Raw genomic sequence first — 15582 nt, 5'->3', positions numbered from 1 at the left:
CTGCAACTCTTTGTGCTAGGCAGACAGTAGAGCCTTAGGAAATACTAGCTTGGTGAATACATGTGTCACCTTGGCAAACCTCTCCCTCTCCCTCCATCCTCACCAGCCATTCTGTCAAAGGGGACAGGCCAAGGGGCTCTGAAGCCCTGTCCTAGAGGGTCATGCGCTCACAAGTTTCCTGCCCCAGACCCTGGCCTTTCCTAGGTACAGAAAGGCTCTCCATCCCATTATCAAACCATGCCATTTACCCTCCCTGTTTTCCAGGCAAAAAGGAGATGCACATGACCCAAGGGACTGAAAGCAGGTTTGGGACGTAGGCTTTCCAAGCCTGCAAATCTTCTTTTTCCCCTCTCCCCAAGTGTATGGCTACAGCTACGCTTGTCACCATTCGAGATTACATTGGCCACAGGAGATGTGGATGATTTTTCCATTTGGTCCTGATGTTTATTTCATGCCCATCAATATCAGCCCATATTAGGACAGATGAGGTGGTTATTTACAGGCTGTGCATTTTCACACTTGGTAATTATAAACCCTTCCCCTGTTCGGTCCGAGTCGTGGAGATCTGTTTTGGCAATTAGCAGTTTAGTATTTGTTTAATGGGAATGCAAGAGAGTGTTCCGGCACATCAGTGCTCCACTAATGATTTGCCTGTCTCCTCCGGAGCTCGCAGGTTTGGGCCTTTTTCACGGTAGGTGAGGCCTGATGGGGAGTGGCAGGCGGGGGGACCTGGGAGCGTTAGGCAGCCCGCCTGTCTCTCCGCTCCGCTCCTCGCGCACACTGGCACGCACGCATGCACGCACACACGCACGCATGGCCAGTGCTGCAGACAGGCCGTGCATTTCCAGAGCACAGCCGCCGCCACTCGAAGGCACCTCTCGCAAGAGGCCCTTGGGCCAGATGCCATTTCCGTGGGACACCTGTCACGCCTGCCGGAACCAGCTGCTTCTCCTGCAACTGCTCGTGCCCGGCCTCCCTTGCTGTCCCTCTCCCACCACCTCCCTCCCTTCGCCGCTTCCTGTCTTGAGCCCTGGCTGGACCCCCCCACCTCGCCCCTGCCCCACCCTCCTGGCTGGTGCTGGACTCCCGGCTTCACCTGCTCCGCCCCAGTGGGGCCCCCACCCCAACCACGCTTCACACAGGCTCTTGCTTTCCCTGCTCGGTTTTGAGAGGGGGCCTCCTAGGACTGCCCTCGCAAGGACATGCTGGGTCTGTGAGTGGCTGTCCCTCGGCCTGACCCGTTTGCAGAGTTGGAGTGTGTGCGTCTGCATGCGTGCGCAAGGGGCTTGCCGGGGGTGGGGCAGCGACAGTGGCTGTCCGCAGTGTCCTGCACGTTAGGTACTCCCTCGCCACCACTGGAGCCTTTGTAACCATCCTGGGAAGCAGGACACATAGCGTTCTCAGGGCCCAGGCACCATGGGGACTCACAGGGGCTGAGCCCCAAACTATGCTCCAGGACCCCTCCGCCAGTTCCAGCTCTGCCACTAGCTTACTCTGTGATCTTGGAACAGCCCGGTGATCTGGAGGCTTTCCCGAGTTCACCCATCTAAGAGGGACAGACCCCTCTTCGGCACTCCCTCGTCTTCTGAGGCCACCTGAGAGAGCACGTGTCTGTCTTCCTGGTTTACCTCATCGATCCTCTTAACTTTCTGGTGGAGCTTTGGGTGCCTGGGTGGCTCAGTTGGTTAAGCGACTGCTTTCGGCTCAGGTCATGATCCTGGAGTCCCGGGATCGAGTCCCACATCGGGCTCCCTGCTCAGCAGGGGGTCTGCTTCTCCCTCTGCCCTCTTCCCTCTCGTGCTCTCTGTCTCTCATTCTCTCTCTCAAATAAATAAAATCTTAAAAAAAAAAAAAAAAAAAAAACTTTCTGGTAGAGCTTTAAGGCAGTGTTTGTGTGTTCTTTCAGGAGCCCATGACACTACCCTGAGCCCCGGGGACTCAAAAACTAGAACACCATTAAGGGAGACCAGTGGGAAGATGTAGGGACGCTTGCGGTTTTAAATCCTGGCCCCACTGGTGACTGCTCGTAGGATCCTCGGCAGGTCACCTGATCATAACTTCCTCACCTGTATAATGGGTATGATAATATCTCCCTCAGAGCTATTTTGATAATTAAATGAGCTTTGCATTTGCCTATTAAGTGCCATTAATGGTAGCTATTACAATAATCATTGTTTCTTGGGGGAAGGTGGAGGCATTTCATAACGTAGAGTCTGCTGTTCACTTGTGCAATGAGAACCTCTGAGCAGGAGGCTTTGTCTTCAGGTAAAGGAAATGTCTAATCTCCAGGAGAGCTGTTCAGAGGCCCCACATTCTTCAGTTCCCATGGGCAAGTGTTCGTTTGTTAAATTCGTACCTGCTGTCAGATCCACACTTCGGTGTGTTTTATTTGCTAAGTTAAATGGGAAAATGGACTGAGCCCACAAGAATAAAAAGAAGTAAAAGTAGGGGGAAATAGGGCTGGTAAAAAAGAGTCTTGCCAATGGGGATAGAACCTTCTGGCCAAACTTGGGAGCCCTCTAGGAAGAGTTTAGGAAATGTACTTAATGCACTGAGCTGGGTACCAGTAAAAAATGGTTTAAATGGCAAATTTTATGTTACGTATATTTTACTCCAAAAAAAAAAAAAGTTTAGGAGACACTCAGCAGACTCTCTTCTTAGTCAGTTAAAGGCGTGGCCATGAGTTAAACTATTTCAGGTGGATGCAACCCAGAATTTTTGGACCCTTGGAATGGGGGGAAATGTGCTACAAACCCCCAAGTGTCTCGATGGTGGCAGACCCGCAGGGGAAAATGCACAGAGGTCAGGGGTGGCCGAGAAGCCTGCGTGCCTGCAGCAAGGGGGTGGCAAGAATCAGAGGCGGGCGGGCAGGCAGAGGCTGGTGGGGTGAGCTTCGGACTCCTAAGGCCAGCAGCTGAGTCCTGGGCCCAACCCCTGCCAGCTCCAGGACAGCCAGTGAGGAAACGGAGGACTCTGTGCTAGTCTCTGTCTCCGGGGATTGTGGTGAGGACCAAAGCAGTAAGAGTATTGGTGAAAATCTTGGGTGACGGTGGCAGAAGAGCAACGATTTCATTAGGTTTTCTCAAGCCCTCTGTTCCGTTTTTGGCTATGCTGAGCTTCTTCCAGGACAGGGCTCTGACTCTCTTGTCCTAAGACCCAAGACAGGGCAGGGAGAGCTCCCCGAAAGCAGTCCGTAACAAAGGAACTGCCTGCTCTGGACTTTTCTGGCAGGGAGTAGACCGCCAGTCTACAGGCAGCCAAAGCTCTGTTCGGTGCCCCTTTTCCTTAGGGCCCATTTATTTCTGGGACCCCTCGGCCCCATTCCACCTCTGCCACCAGCTTGCTCTGTGACACACAGGCTGTGATTAAGGCCAACTCAGCTGTATTTAGCCATTCAGAACAAGGATTCTCAGCTTTGGCTGCCCCTGGGATGGCTAGGGAGCTTTCAGCACTCCTCTACCAGGCTTCCCCTTCTAGAGATCTGATTTAACAGGGCCAGGTGTAGCCTCAGCAGCCGGGATTTTAAAAATTCTTCAGGTATGGGGCGCGCCTAGGTGGCTCAAATGGTTGAGCGTCTGCCTTCAGCTAGGGTCATGATCCCAGGGTCCTGGGATTGAGTCCCACATCAGGCCCCCCGCTCAGTGGGGAACCTGCTTCTCCCTCTGCCTGCCACTCCCCCTGCTTGTGCTCTCTCGCTCTGTCAGATAAAAGAAAGAAAAGTTGTTCAGGTGATCCTAGGGAGCAGTCAAGGTTAAAATTCAGCGTAATGGGATCTTCCAGCCTGCCTTCTTCTCTTCCATCCTTTCTTTTGGGCAGTGATTCAGATTCAGAGTGATTCAAACCTCCCTCTTCGCAAGGCCAGAGCGTACAGAAAAGTCTCATTTCAATAAACGAAGACACCGCGGCTGAGCTTGGGGGCAGGGACAGGTTTTGCTTATGTCCAGCTGGTTGGAGGAGAAGTGGAGAGCATTGCCATCCCATGTCTTGAAACGGTCCCCAGTAGGACGACCTCCATCTCCAGCTCCTCTGTCCTGGGCAATCCTGCCTCCTCTATGAGTCTCCACTCTTGTGACTTTAGTGCCTTGAGTTTATAGAGCATAATAAGGTCTGTTAAGCCCTACGCACTACAGTATCATGGTGTCGCATTTATGGGCGTTTATTTAAACCAACTCTTGAAGTGTTTGAGTGGGAGCAGGAAGCGAAATTCAAGGGCATTTGTTCTGGGGGAGTATGAAGAGCTGGGTTTCTTTTTTTTTTTTTTTTTCCCTTTCCTCTCCCTCTTGTCCAGATAATTTAAAGATCATTTGAAGTGCCATTTCCTGCTTTGTTCTTGATATGTATGGCATGTGGGTGTATGTATTTGGATCCCAAGAGGAGTGGGAAGTTTCTCAGCGTGTGTTGGCCACAGCAAAGCTCTGGAGCGTCCTGACAGAACAGAGTTTGTGAAAGACCAGTGGCGAATTTGATGCTTCTAGCTGTTGTCCTAGCGGGCTCTGTGGTCTGTTTTAGCATTCTAGGCAGAGAGTTTTCACGAGTAGATCTTAGGCGGCCATCTCATAGTTTCCTCCTGTTATAGATGAGAAACTAAGGACAGAAGGGAGGTGACTTGTCCTCCGTAAGATCCCAGCAGAGCTGGATTACAACCTGGATCCTACCCATGCTTTGTGCCACGCTGCCTGCCGCACTCTGCTGCCTCCCAGCATCTGCCGAATTAGTACCAGTAACTCGATTCCCTTTAGGTTCCTCCTGGGGACAAGTTTTCTGCGTCCCCAAATCAGCATCACTCCCCTTCTGTGTACTTGGGCAACCAAAGCTGCAGGCAGAAGAAACAGTGGTCTGAGGGCACACTCTAGGCTCCCAACCTTTGGCCAACGGAGTTGACCAACAGAATTTTTGACCTCTCTTTCTAGGAGCTTCTTTGCTTTGTGACCTGAAAGGTTTCCTCTTCGGCCGTCACATGAGTTGGGCTGGGCTGGCTAAAGTCCCGCCTCTGGATATGGTCAGTACCAAATGGCTACTTCTAAATTCACCCAGCAAGAATGCCTGGCTCACAATGAACCTTTTGACTCACTATAAAGAGGGTTCGTTCATTCATTAAATGAATTAGGATTAGAGAGGCATCACCCACTGACTTGAGTGCTAATTATTGCTGATTTTCATGGTGCTCATTTAGTGAGGTACATGTTGCCAATTTCTCCTGGCACTTCTAGGGTCCCTGTCTCCAACCTTGCTGCTGGGGTGAGATTTAGAAGTAGTCCCTTGCCACCCTGATACCTGTATTCCACTTGGAATATGTAACTTGACAGTTTCATACTCAGCCCATATTCTACATTTTACCTCCTTCCAGTTCTTTTCTTGCTTTTGTTCATTGTCTAGTATTCTTTGAGACTGCCTGTGTATCTTCCAGTAGGTTAAAATCTTAAAAAAAAAAAAATAGGGACCATGTACAAGTTACCTATTGCCACAAGAATGCTGTGTAACGAACAACTACAAAACCTCAGTGGCAGACAATAGCTGTTTCTTCCCCTTTTTTTTTAAGATTTTTTTTTTTAAATTTATTTATTTGACAGAGAGAGAGCACAAGTAGACAGAGCAGCAGAGAGAGGGAGAGGGAGAAGCAGGCTCCCCACTGAGCAGGGAACCCGACGTGGGGCTCGATCCCAGGACCCTGGATCATGACCTGAGCTGAAGGCAGACACTTAATCGACTGAGCCACCCAGGTGCCCCAATAGCTGTTTATTTCACCTGTGTAGAGTCCACTGAGAGTGGTTCTGCTGATCTTGTCTGGGCTCACTTGCATGTTTTGGGGTTGACTAACTATCCACTCATCCAGGCTGTCCTCGGCTTGGGCAGCTGAGGGGACTTGGCCCAGCTCCACGTGCCTCTCATCCTCTAGCTGGCTAGCCCGGGCACGCCCTTCTCTTGGTGATGGCAGAGGTGCAAGAGAGAACAAGCAGAAACACGAAAACCCTCTCAAGGGCAGACCCAAAACAGGCATACCTCCACCTCATTTTGTTGACCATAAGAAGTCAAGTTCAGATACGTGGGATGGAGAGATAGACTCTGCCTCTTTGGGGAGAGGAACTGCAAAATTACAGAATAAAGGGCATGGGGCCATTAATGCCAACAGTCTACCAGGGACCGGTATAGTGTGCCTCTTACCTGTACGTAGGCCGATGCTCTGCAAATAGTGAGTGCTTAGTAAATATATGTCACATAAAAGTAAATAAAGTTAACATTAGCTCAGTTTTCTATTCAAGATCGAGTTGGCTGGCTGGAGTTTATCTGTTAGAAGGAAGGTTTCTATCACCCTGGTAGAATCCAAATTTTTCTTGCACTGGGTGCAGGGACAGCTTGGTTGTCACGAAGATGTCCCTCTTCTTGTCTTTTCCATCATAGGTTCTACTGTCATTATTTTCAGGGTCTTAGGATATAAATGGATGAGAGACAAGGAACAAAGAGGGGAGGACTGTTGTCACACCGAAGTGTGGCAGCTGCCTCTGGAGGAGAAATTTGATTCCATGTACTGAGCACTGACGTGTGCAAAGAGCAAGAAGCAGCTGTGCCCAGCGTGTTTAACCTTTGTTCTTATTTCTCATAGAAAGTGGGGGCCCCAGGCCAGCCACTGCATAAGTATCCCCCAGGAGCTCTTTGGAAACGCAAGCGCCACAGCATCAGACACTCCAGGGGTGAGGTCTGAGGGACCCGTGTCAAAACGAGCCAGGTGGTCCTGACGTGGAGGAAGTCTGAGGAGCCCTGCCCACCCCCCCCATGGCCAGTGGCGTAGCTTCGTGACTCTCAGATGTGCTGTGCGCACGATACACGCTTCTGAGGAGGTTATGGTGTGGTCTGAACCTGGAGATAGGCAGCAATACATGGTCAGGACTTGCTGGCGCCGAGACAAACAGGCGGGCATCCCCAGCCATCTTATTTAAAAGCTACTTTACCTTGCCTTTTCGTTCACAAAGTTATACCACCAAGATGCCAGGCGGCATTTGAACCCGCCCTAAGTTATTAAAAGGTGCGTCTCAAGGTTGGGGCGAGCTCCTTCTCTCAAAACAGACCAAGCGTGTGCCAGGATGTAAGGCAAAGTATGCTGAGGTTCGGATATCTCCTCTCCTTCTCAATCCCTCCAGGGACACCCCTGCCCCAAGACCACGAGGCCCATGGGCCCCCACCTCTGGTACAAAGAAATATGTAAGCCTGGTAAGGGCACTGTCAACACAAAATAAATACCAGTGCTAGTCTTGAGGAGACACCTAACAAGAGTTAGTGGTGTTTTCTACTTGAGGTCAGAAAAATTCCTGTGTCCAGCCCCCAACTCTCTGTGTCCTGGCACCCTCAAATGAGGTCTGGGGTTCACATCGCAGTTGATGACTCCTCACAGCCAACTGATCTACCTGGGTTTCGTGTGTGTGTGCGTGTGTGTGTGTGTGTGAGAGAGAGACAGACGGACGGACGGACAGACAGAGACACAGTCATCAGTCTGCTCTCGCTGGGGTTGAATACGGGTTACCTTGACTGTGCTCCTCATTCGCCCATGATGCAGACTCACACAAGCTGCTTCTGTTGGATTCACACAGAACCGTGAGAAACAGCCCCGTATGTGAGGCCGTGTTTTTCATTCTATTCAGTCTTTGTATATTCAAATTCTCCCAGTTTCAGCTCTTGCTGTTCTGCCAGATTTCCATTGCATTGATGGCTTCTCTGAATTAATAAGTGTTTTGCAATCGCTGAGAAGTTTTTCCCCACCACCGCCCCCCAGCACCGGGTCTTATCCATATTGATTTTTTCTTTCTTTCTCTTTCTTCTCTAGCTGTTTTATTTTGTAAAGTGTTAATAGAATTTCTCTTTCGCCCTGACATTTTATCTATTCAAGAGGTCTCTGCGAGTCCCATTGTGCGAGTGGACTGTGGAGGAAGGAGCTCTATTCTTTACGACAATGGTTGCCCTAAAAAACATACACAGAACCTCCCCGTCGCTCCCCAGGGTGGAGCGAATGTTGGGAGGGTAGCGGCAGAAAATATCCAAACTTTGGAAAGGAAAGAGGGAGCCAATTACACCCTGTTGAGGGGTGGGGGTGGGGAGGCATTGAAAATACTTTTTTTTTTTTTTAATTAAAAATATTTATTTCCTAAGGGGATCTGAGTTTCAGTACCAAAACATGGCCAACACAGAAGGGAGGCTGTTTTCCTTACTGTTAGGCATTTTTAGCTCCAAATAAGCACTTGGCAAACGTCTTAGAAAATGTGGAGATGGGTGTGAAACAGATGTCACGTTTACCTGCGCGACACCCACCCACCCGCACCGCAGGCGTTGGAATTCTTATCGAGGCCCTGGGGTCTGAGTCTGTAGTACCATATGCTCGAGTGTGACTGCTCTGTGTGCAAACAAACCAGTTGATCTTCTGGTGGTTTTGCTTGAGTAGTGCACCGAGGCAGACGGCTGTGGTGTGTGTGGCCTCCGCAGGTGCCCGGGGGGGACTGTCGAGCCTGCCTGGCTGCGGAGGGGTCTGGTGAAGGCACCCCTTCTCCACCCTGGTACCCGGCCGAGAGAGAGGAGCTCCCTGCTGGCAAAGCAGTCACCGTGCAAGGCCATTTTCCTCCCAGTCACTGACTTTAGAAATGGGGACCAGAAGGGGAAGGCCCCAGGAGCCTGTTTGTTCAGACTCGGTTGCTTAGCAACCAAGGGGGCCCTGACTCTGGAAGGGATTTTTAAGCTAGGGCAGTCCCTTCGAGGTTTACGAGGTTTGTGTCTGGCTTGCCTACCCCCTCTTCCATTCTTACCTTGACTTTTCTTTTCCCCCTGTTCTATTTGATAGCATCTAGAAAAATAGATTTGATTTGTCTGGAGGCAGCATTTTAAACCTGGTTTTATTGCTTTGCCCAGTGTCTTCCCCTCCATCAAAGATTGTAGTCTGGAAGGAGTGAAGAATGAATAGCCTATGATTCCTTTTCTCAGCTGGCTTAGCGCAGGCCCCCAAACTCATTTGTGAGCCTTTGAGCTCCAATGAACAGTGCTCAGTCCCTCCCAATCACACACACACACACACATACACACACACACACACACTGAAATTGCTCCAAGCTCAGAGCCCTTTGGCTAGCGGCTCTGTCCAGGACCGCATGGGTTGAGTTGTAGTTTTACTGCCAATCTCGGGCACAAAATGAATGAAGAGACCAGGCTGCTCACCTGGACAAACTGAGTACCCTCCCCAGGTGAGTAGCTGATCGGCTAGGACAATACCTGCACTATAGATGGGTATTTTGGTGTTTTGTCGAAGAATAAAGAATTGGATCGTAAGTACAAGGAGTGGAATTCAAAGCCAAATCTGGTTCAGTGAGGGTGACTTTCTTGAGATCTGCATGGAAATTGAGTGTGGATCCTGAAATCTTATCACTAGAAATATCCAAAAGGGTTGCAGGATGCCTAGAAAGACTGAGGGAGGAAGAGGAAGAGAGACAGAGGATAGCTTTGGTGCTTTCTACTCTTTGATCTGTTTGTAAAGGTCCTAGTATGAATGTATTAGTTTGCTGGGGCAGCCATAACCAAGTACCACAGACTGGATGGTCAAACAACAAAAATTTATTTGCTCACTCTTGTGGACGCTGGAAGTCCAAGATCGGCAGGGTTGGTTTCTTCTGAACCCTCTCTCCTTGGTTTGCAGACAGCCACCTTCTCCCTGTGTCCTCACGTGGTCTTCCCTTTGTACCTGACCAGATCCAGATTCCCTCTGTGTATAACGACCCCAGTCAGTATTGGATCAGGGCCCACTCTAATGACCTCATTTTAACTCAATAACCTCTTTAAAGACCCTATCTCCAAATACAATCACATTCTCAGATACTGGGGGTTAAGATTCCAACATCCAAGTTTGGAGGGGGGCACAGTTCAGCCCAGAGCAATCAAGGCATTAAATTTCCATTGTGTATAACTGGAAAAAGTTTAAATATCCACAGAAGGATAACTGAGTAAGCAATGGTTTCTCACTCTGTGAAGTATTATGCTGCAGTCAAGATAGAATTCACAATAGCTCACACCCATTAGGATAACTACTATAAAAAAAATTCCAGAAAATAACAAGTGTTGGCCAGGATGTGGAAAAATTGGAACCTTTGTGCACTCTTGGTGGGAATGTAAAATGGTACAGCCACTGTGGAAAACAGGATGGCAGTTCCTCCAAAAATTAAAAGGAAAGTTACCATATGACCTAGCAATTTCATTTCTGGGTGTATACACACACACAAAAAAATGAAAACAGGGACACAAGGAGATATGTGTACATTCGTGTTTATTCACAATAGCTAAAACCGAGTATCCGTCGATGGATCAATGAATAAGCAAAATGTGGTATATACGTGCAGCGGAATATGGATGAATCTTGAGGACATTATGATAAACGGAATAAGCCAGTCACAAAAAGACAAATACTGTGTGAGTCTATTTATATGAAATACCATAGTCCCCCCTTATTCATGGCTTCAGTTACCTGCGGTCAACCGTGGTCCTAATGCAGGTGATCTTCCTTCTGATGGATTATCAGATGATCCGTAGCAGCCGAAGGCTATGTCACTTGCCTACGTCATTCACCTCATTTCCTCTCATCATGTAGGCATCTTATCATCTCTCTTTGTCAGTAACTTTACAATGAGATATTTTGAGAGAGAAAGACCACAGTCACATAACTTGTATTATAGTATATTGTTGTAATTGTTCTATTTTATTATTTGTTACTATTGCTAAATCTTCAACCGTGCCTAATGTATAAATTAAACTTTATCATAGGTATGTATGTCCAAGAAGAAACATGGTATTTACTGGGTTGAGTACTATCCGAAGTTTCAGGCAACCACTGGGGGTCTTGGAATGTCTGCCCCGGAGATGGGGGGACCTCAGTCACAGTCATAAAGACAGCAGATAGGATAGTGGTTGCCAGGGGCTGGGGGGACGAAGGGGATGGGTGGGGTTATTATTTGATGGGGTAGAGTGTCAGTTTTATGAGATTAAAAGAGTTCCAGACATGGATGGGTGGGGATTGTGGTTCAACATTATGAATGTACTCAGTACCACTGAACTCTACACTTAAGAATGGTGAAGATGGAAATTTTTATGTTATGTGTATTTTACCATAATAAAAAAAATTGGGAAGAAAACCAGATAATATTCACGATGTACTCATCTGGGAATTATTTGCAATATTGTAATATTATATAAAAAAAGAACAAGGGGAAAATTCCATTACCGTATGATTTAAACTGTATTAAAATAGGTATACAGTGTATGTTTCCTAAAGCGAAATACATCAGATGTTAACTGTGGTTGTTCTGGGCGGGAAGATGGAAAGACAGTGATTTTTCTTTCTAATTTTTTGTGTTTTCAAATAAATTTTAATGAGCACCTATGACTTTGAGGGTGGAAACCACCCTCCCCCAGCAGCATATAGCGTTTCGTATGTTTTGTCAAAATTCCTAAAGCAGACTCCCTTCTGTTTGTTTTGCAGGTGGAGGACGCAATGCTGATGTTTGATAAGACAACCAACAGGCACAGAGGTAAGATACTCAGCCGAAAAAGTTTGCCCCTTCTGTTAGTTGCCCAGCTGTTGAACATCTGTATTCATGAGGGCCACCATAGCACAAAGAGTCCAGATCCTGGACAGTTAAAAATCAGCCACACCCAACTCGTGTTCTGATATCCCTTTCTGATCCTGGCTTTCTTCGTCTTTGCTAGACCTGAGCACTAAGGGATCCAAGTGAAAATTATTCATAGCAATTACTCAGCTGAGCTTTCAATTTGCATTGAAGGAGGTGGTTTAGAAGTACACAAGTCAGAAAAGAAAAAAAATACCCTCTTGTAGGTTTATTCGACGTGTACGGGGATTGCAGACGTGGCAGCGCCCGTTTGCATGTCTGGAATGTTCAGAGGGCTCCGCACTTACTCATTTTTTCTCCTGTGCTCTTCCTGTCCTATCCGTGTTTTAGAAAATAGGTCTCAACTTGGGGGTCTGTGATGTTTGATGTTTGCGTTTTCTTGGGAGATATTCCTAGCTTTGAACAGATTGTCAGAGGGGTTTCTGACCTCCATACCTCGCCTCCCCAAGAAAGGAACATGTTGAAATTATTGCTTTAAGCAAAAAATTGGACGAATCTAGAAAATCCTCCCAGAGGAAGTAGAGTCCAAGGTTATGGCTTGGCGTTCCATCTCCTGTTCTCCGGAAGCTCCTGGTTTCTGGGGCTCCTATGAATGGGGCACTAAGGAGCCGCGATTCGGAAGGGAGGTGGCAGGAAGCAGCATTCTTGAGAGGAGCCAGAGGGAGCGGTGTTTCCTTGCCACTTGGATTGCATTTAGATGTTTCTTGTGTTGTTTACATTCTTGCTGTCACCTGTGATTAGAAGCATTGCCTCTATGCCTCTCCTGTTGGGAGCAGGCAGCCTGAGTGAAAGGGAGGAAGAGGGTCGGGAGGGGGAGGCAGGGGGGGAGGGGCTGTCCTGAGTGTGCCTGGCAGTCCGGGTGTCCATCCACAGCATCCTCAGAGGGGAGGGTGGAAAACTGGGGCATCGATGTTGGGATATGTTGGGAAGGGATGGGGAGAGGGGTGGAGGGTGAGGAGAAGGGGAAGGAGAGGGAAGAAAAGAAGAGCTTATGGGTGTGGAATGAGTGCTTTGTCCTCTGCGTTGCTCAGCATCCTGAGAGCCGAGAGCGGGAGGGGAACAGGGTGCGGAGAGGGGCAGTTCGTGATTATTCTCTGCCATCATCCTTACAGGGTGTGGGGGGGGGGGGTGTCCGAGCACTGCTTTCCTGTGCATGATCTGATCTGATCTTCACAGCAGCCCTGTGACTTCGGGAGAATCACTTAACTTGTTTATCTTGTTGGTCTCAGTTTATTCATCTGTGAAATGGGGATAAAGGAGTACTTCCCTGTAGGGTTGTTTGGAGAGTCTAGTGCTGCACATATCAATAGTGCCTAGTTTAGCTCTTATCATTATTGTTTTCACTGTCATCATCTGAGGTGACGGAAGCTCAGAGGGGGTAAGGGACACACCCCAGGTCAGAGCAGGGGCTCATCCCTAGGACTGCTGATTTCAAATTCTGCTCCTTCTCTGTGGTCTTCACATGGGGACGGGCTTGTTAAGAAGAGCGTTCTCATCCATTTGTTTTCAGGGTGGGCGAGGCCCATCTGAGTGTGGCATTGGTGTTCCGTGCTAGAATTCATGCTCCTGGAAGAGTCCTGAGTGGCTTCTAGGCAGTGTAGCCTTATCACTCTTTTTTTGAATATCCACCAATAAAGGGATTTCTGATCTGCTCCAGATCAGGCCCTGTATTGGAGGGGATGAAAAATCATCTCGTGCAGCCCTCACAGCCCTGCCTAGAAGGAGGCATGTCATCTGGGGGGCCTGAGAGGGCCGGTGACTTTCCGTGTCACGTTATTCAACTAGTAACAGACAGAGGCAGGTTCACACTGAGGGCGTTGGGCCCTCCGGGCATAGCCCCAGAGGGGGGGCCAGGGAAGGTTCTCCCTGATTTCTAACCCAAAGGCTTCCTGCTATGGGTGGTGCCTCTTCCCTTCCCTTTCTCCAGGGCGCTGGGTGTGGTGCTGGGCAGCATCCTTCTGTGACTCCTCTGGTGAGGTGGAGGGAGGTCCCTTTTACGGCCCTGAGCTCAGAGTGGTTCCAAGGATGGCACTGCTCGCTTGCCCGAGTCAGGACTTCTGGGGGGCACTGGCAGGAAGGAGGCCGGGCACAGCCCCGGGTGCATGCCCAAGCACCCTCCTGCCCTGCCAGAGGATAAGATTCCTGTCCCGGATGTAGGACTTGAATAATTCGTGGAGCCTGAACAAGGGGAAAAATGGGGCCTCTTAGTAAAAAATCATTAAGAATTTCAAGGTGACAGCAGAGCATTGAACTCAGAGTGGAGCCCTTCTGAGCGTGGGGCCAGGGCTGCCGTGCAGGCTGCCCACCCGCCGAGCTGGCCTGAGTGGGTGTAGCCCGGGGGGTGTGGGGAGAGAAGGCAGGAGGGAAAGTGTGCCAGGAAGTTTCAACAAGGAGGCCCTGACGTCCTCCTTCCCCTTCCCTCCTGTACAGAAACCTGCTCCCTGGTGTTCTTTCTGTGTAGGTGGGAGCTTTGCCCCACCCCACCCCCCCATTTTCCAGCCCCTCTGAGTAGCTGAGAGTTTCTGTTTGAACTGGATGCTAATGCTGGGGTAATGCTTAAGTGGTTCAGAGCATTTAGGAGGGGAAAGAATTTAAAAAAAAAAACAAAACCGTGTCACCACAGAAGCACATATCCTCCATATGGAACAGTGGGTCCCCCATCCCTGGCCTGATGGAATGTGCATTTGGAATCAGGTGATAAGCACAAGAAAAGAAAATCCTCCCGGCAGCCACCTTGCCCCAACCTTACCTTCACCTCCTCAAGCTTCCCGTTTCCCATTATCTTATCAAGAAGAAAGTACTGCAGTAGCAGAAGTTCAAGACACCTCTCGGGCTGGCAGAACCACCAGCTTTCTTCTTAAAGAGGTGCACACCATTAACCCCGTGTGCCGCCACGGTGCTTGCCCAGCACCCACGCACCTAACTCCCAGCACAACCCCGTCAGGCAGCCTAGCGCCGGGCCTTATGAAAACCACCTGTGTGCCCTTGGAGCTGGGACAGCTGTCATCCGGGAACACTGCACGGTTGGGCCTGGGATTCGGGAAGTCGTGTCCGCGGGGCTCACGGGACCACTCCGATTTCTCTAGCCACCGTGAGCCAGAGGTCAGGGCTGAGCATCCACTCCTCGCCCCACAGTGGCTACGCCCTGCCCCTGGCCCCCCGTTAGTCCCATAGGGACAGCGTGGCCCTCAGTTACATCTGTTCCCAGAAACGACAGCCTGTATTTCTTTCCCTCTTACATCTGTACTTGGACCTCACTCACGCCCTGGGAAAGAATCCAGGGGAACAGGAGACAATGAGCCCTTCCAGGATATATGTCCTCCCCCGTGGAAGCAAGAAGAAGGTCATTCAGAATGGGACCCACACAGAGGTGTGGAGTCTTCCCCCTCTCCGCTTAGAGCAGACCTCTAAGCTCCTGCTGTCTCCTTGATACCTGACTGGGGCACATTTCCTAACCCTTTCTGACACCTCAGGTTCGTTCTCTGCAAAATGGGGGAGCTGGGGTTGATGAGCTCCAGGACCTGAAGTATGTTTCTGGCTTTTAGCCTTTTAACTGAGAGAGTGTCCAAGATTAAGTCCTTTTTCATTTTTATTTTTTTAGCTAGGAGAGGGAGGTGAGGGGTTGTCTTTGGGTCCCCTGAGATGAAGATGAGCACACAGGGGTGCCCTCAGGGGGCAGCGGGCAGAGGGAGAAACTGATCTGTGAGGCCCTGGGAATTCTGAAGCTAGGGCTGGCCCCAGCGGGGTGGAAGGGCTGACCTTACACCTGATGTTGATCTGTCACAGGATGCGGCCCACCCTGGGAAGCACCTGTGACCTTGGACTTGCCCTGAGGACATCCTGGAGGGAACAGACAGTTGGGGGCCATCTTCCAAGAGCACTCCCAGCAGATCCTGAAGGGGGGGATCTGGGGATCTGTGGTTGGTACAGTGGA

The 15582-nt window shown here is 49.6% G+C and overlaps 1 protein-coding gene across 6 annotated transcripts in view; it reads left to right on the top strand.

Annotated features, from left to right (window-relative positions):
- Nucleotides 1–15582, top strand: part of MSI2 (musashi RNA binding protein 2) — a 385617-nt gene that overhangs the window by 231083 nt on the left and 138952 nt on the right. For all 6 annotated transcript variants that reach the window (XM_045889212.3, XM_064583001.1, XM_045889211.3 and 3 more), the window contains exon 7: nucleotides 11501–11549. In XM_045889212.3, the coding sequence (XP_045745168.1) occupies nucleotides 11501–11549 (49 nt within the window). The remainder of the gene's footprint in view (nucleotides 1–11500; nucleotides 11550–15582) is intronic.

This window comes from Mirounga angustirostris, unplaced genomic scaffold, assembly GCF_029215605.1.
Source record: "Mirounga angustirostris isolate CCGP_5_RB_7025 unplaced genomic scaffold, mMirAng1.0.hap1 SCAF_17, whole genome shotgun sequence".
NCBI lineage: Eukaryota > Metazoa > Chordata > Mammalia > Carnivora > Phocidae > Mirounga > Mirounga angustirostris.
This window is presented reverse-complemented; position numbering and strand designations above follow the sequence as displayed.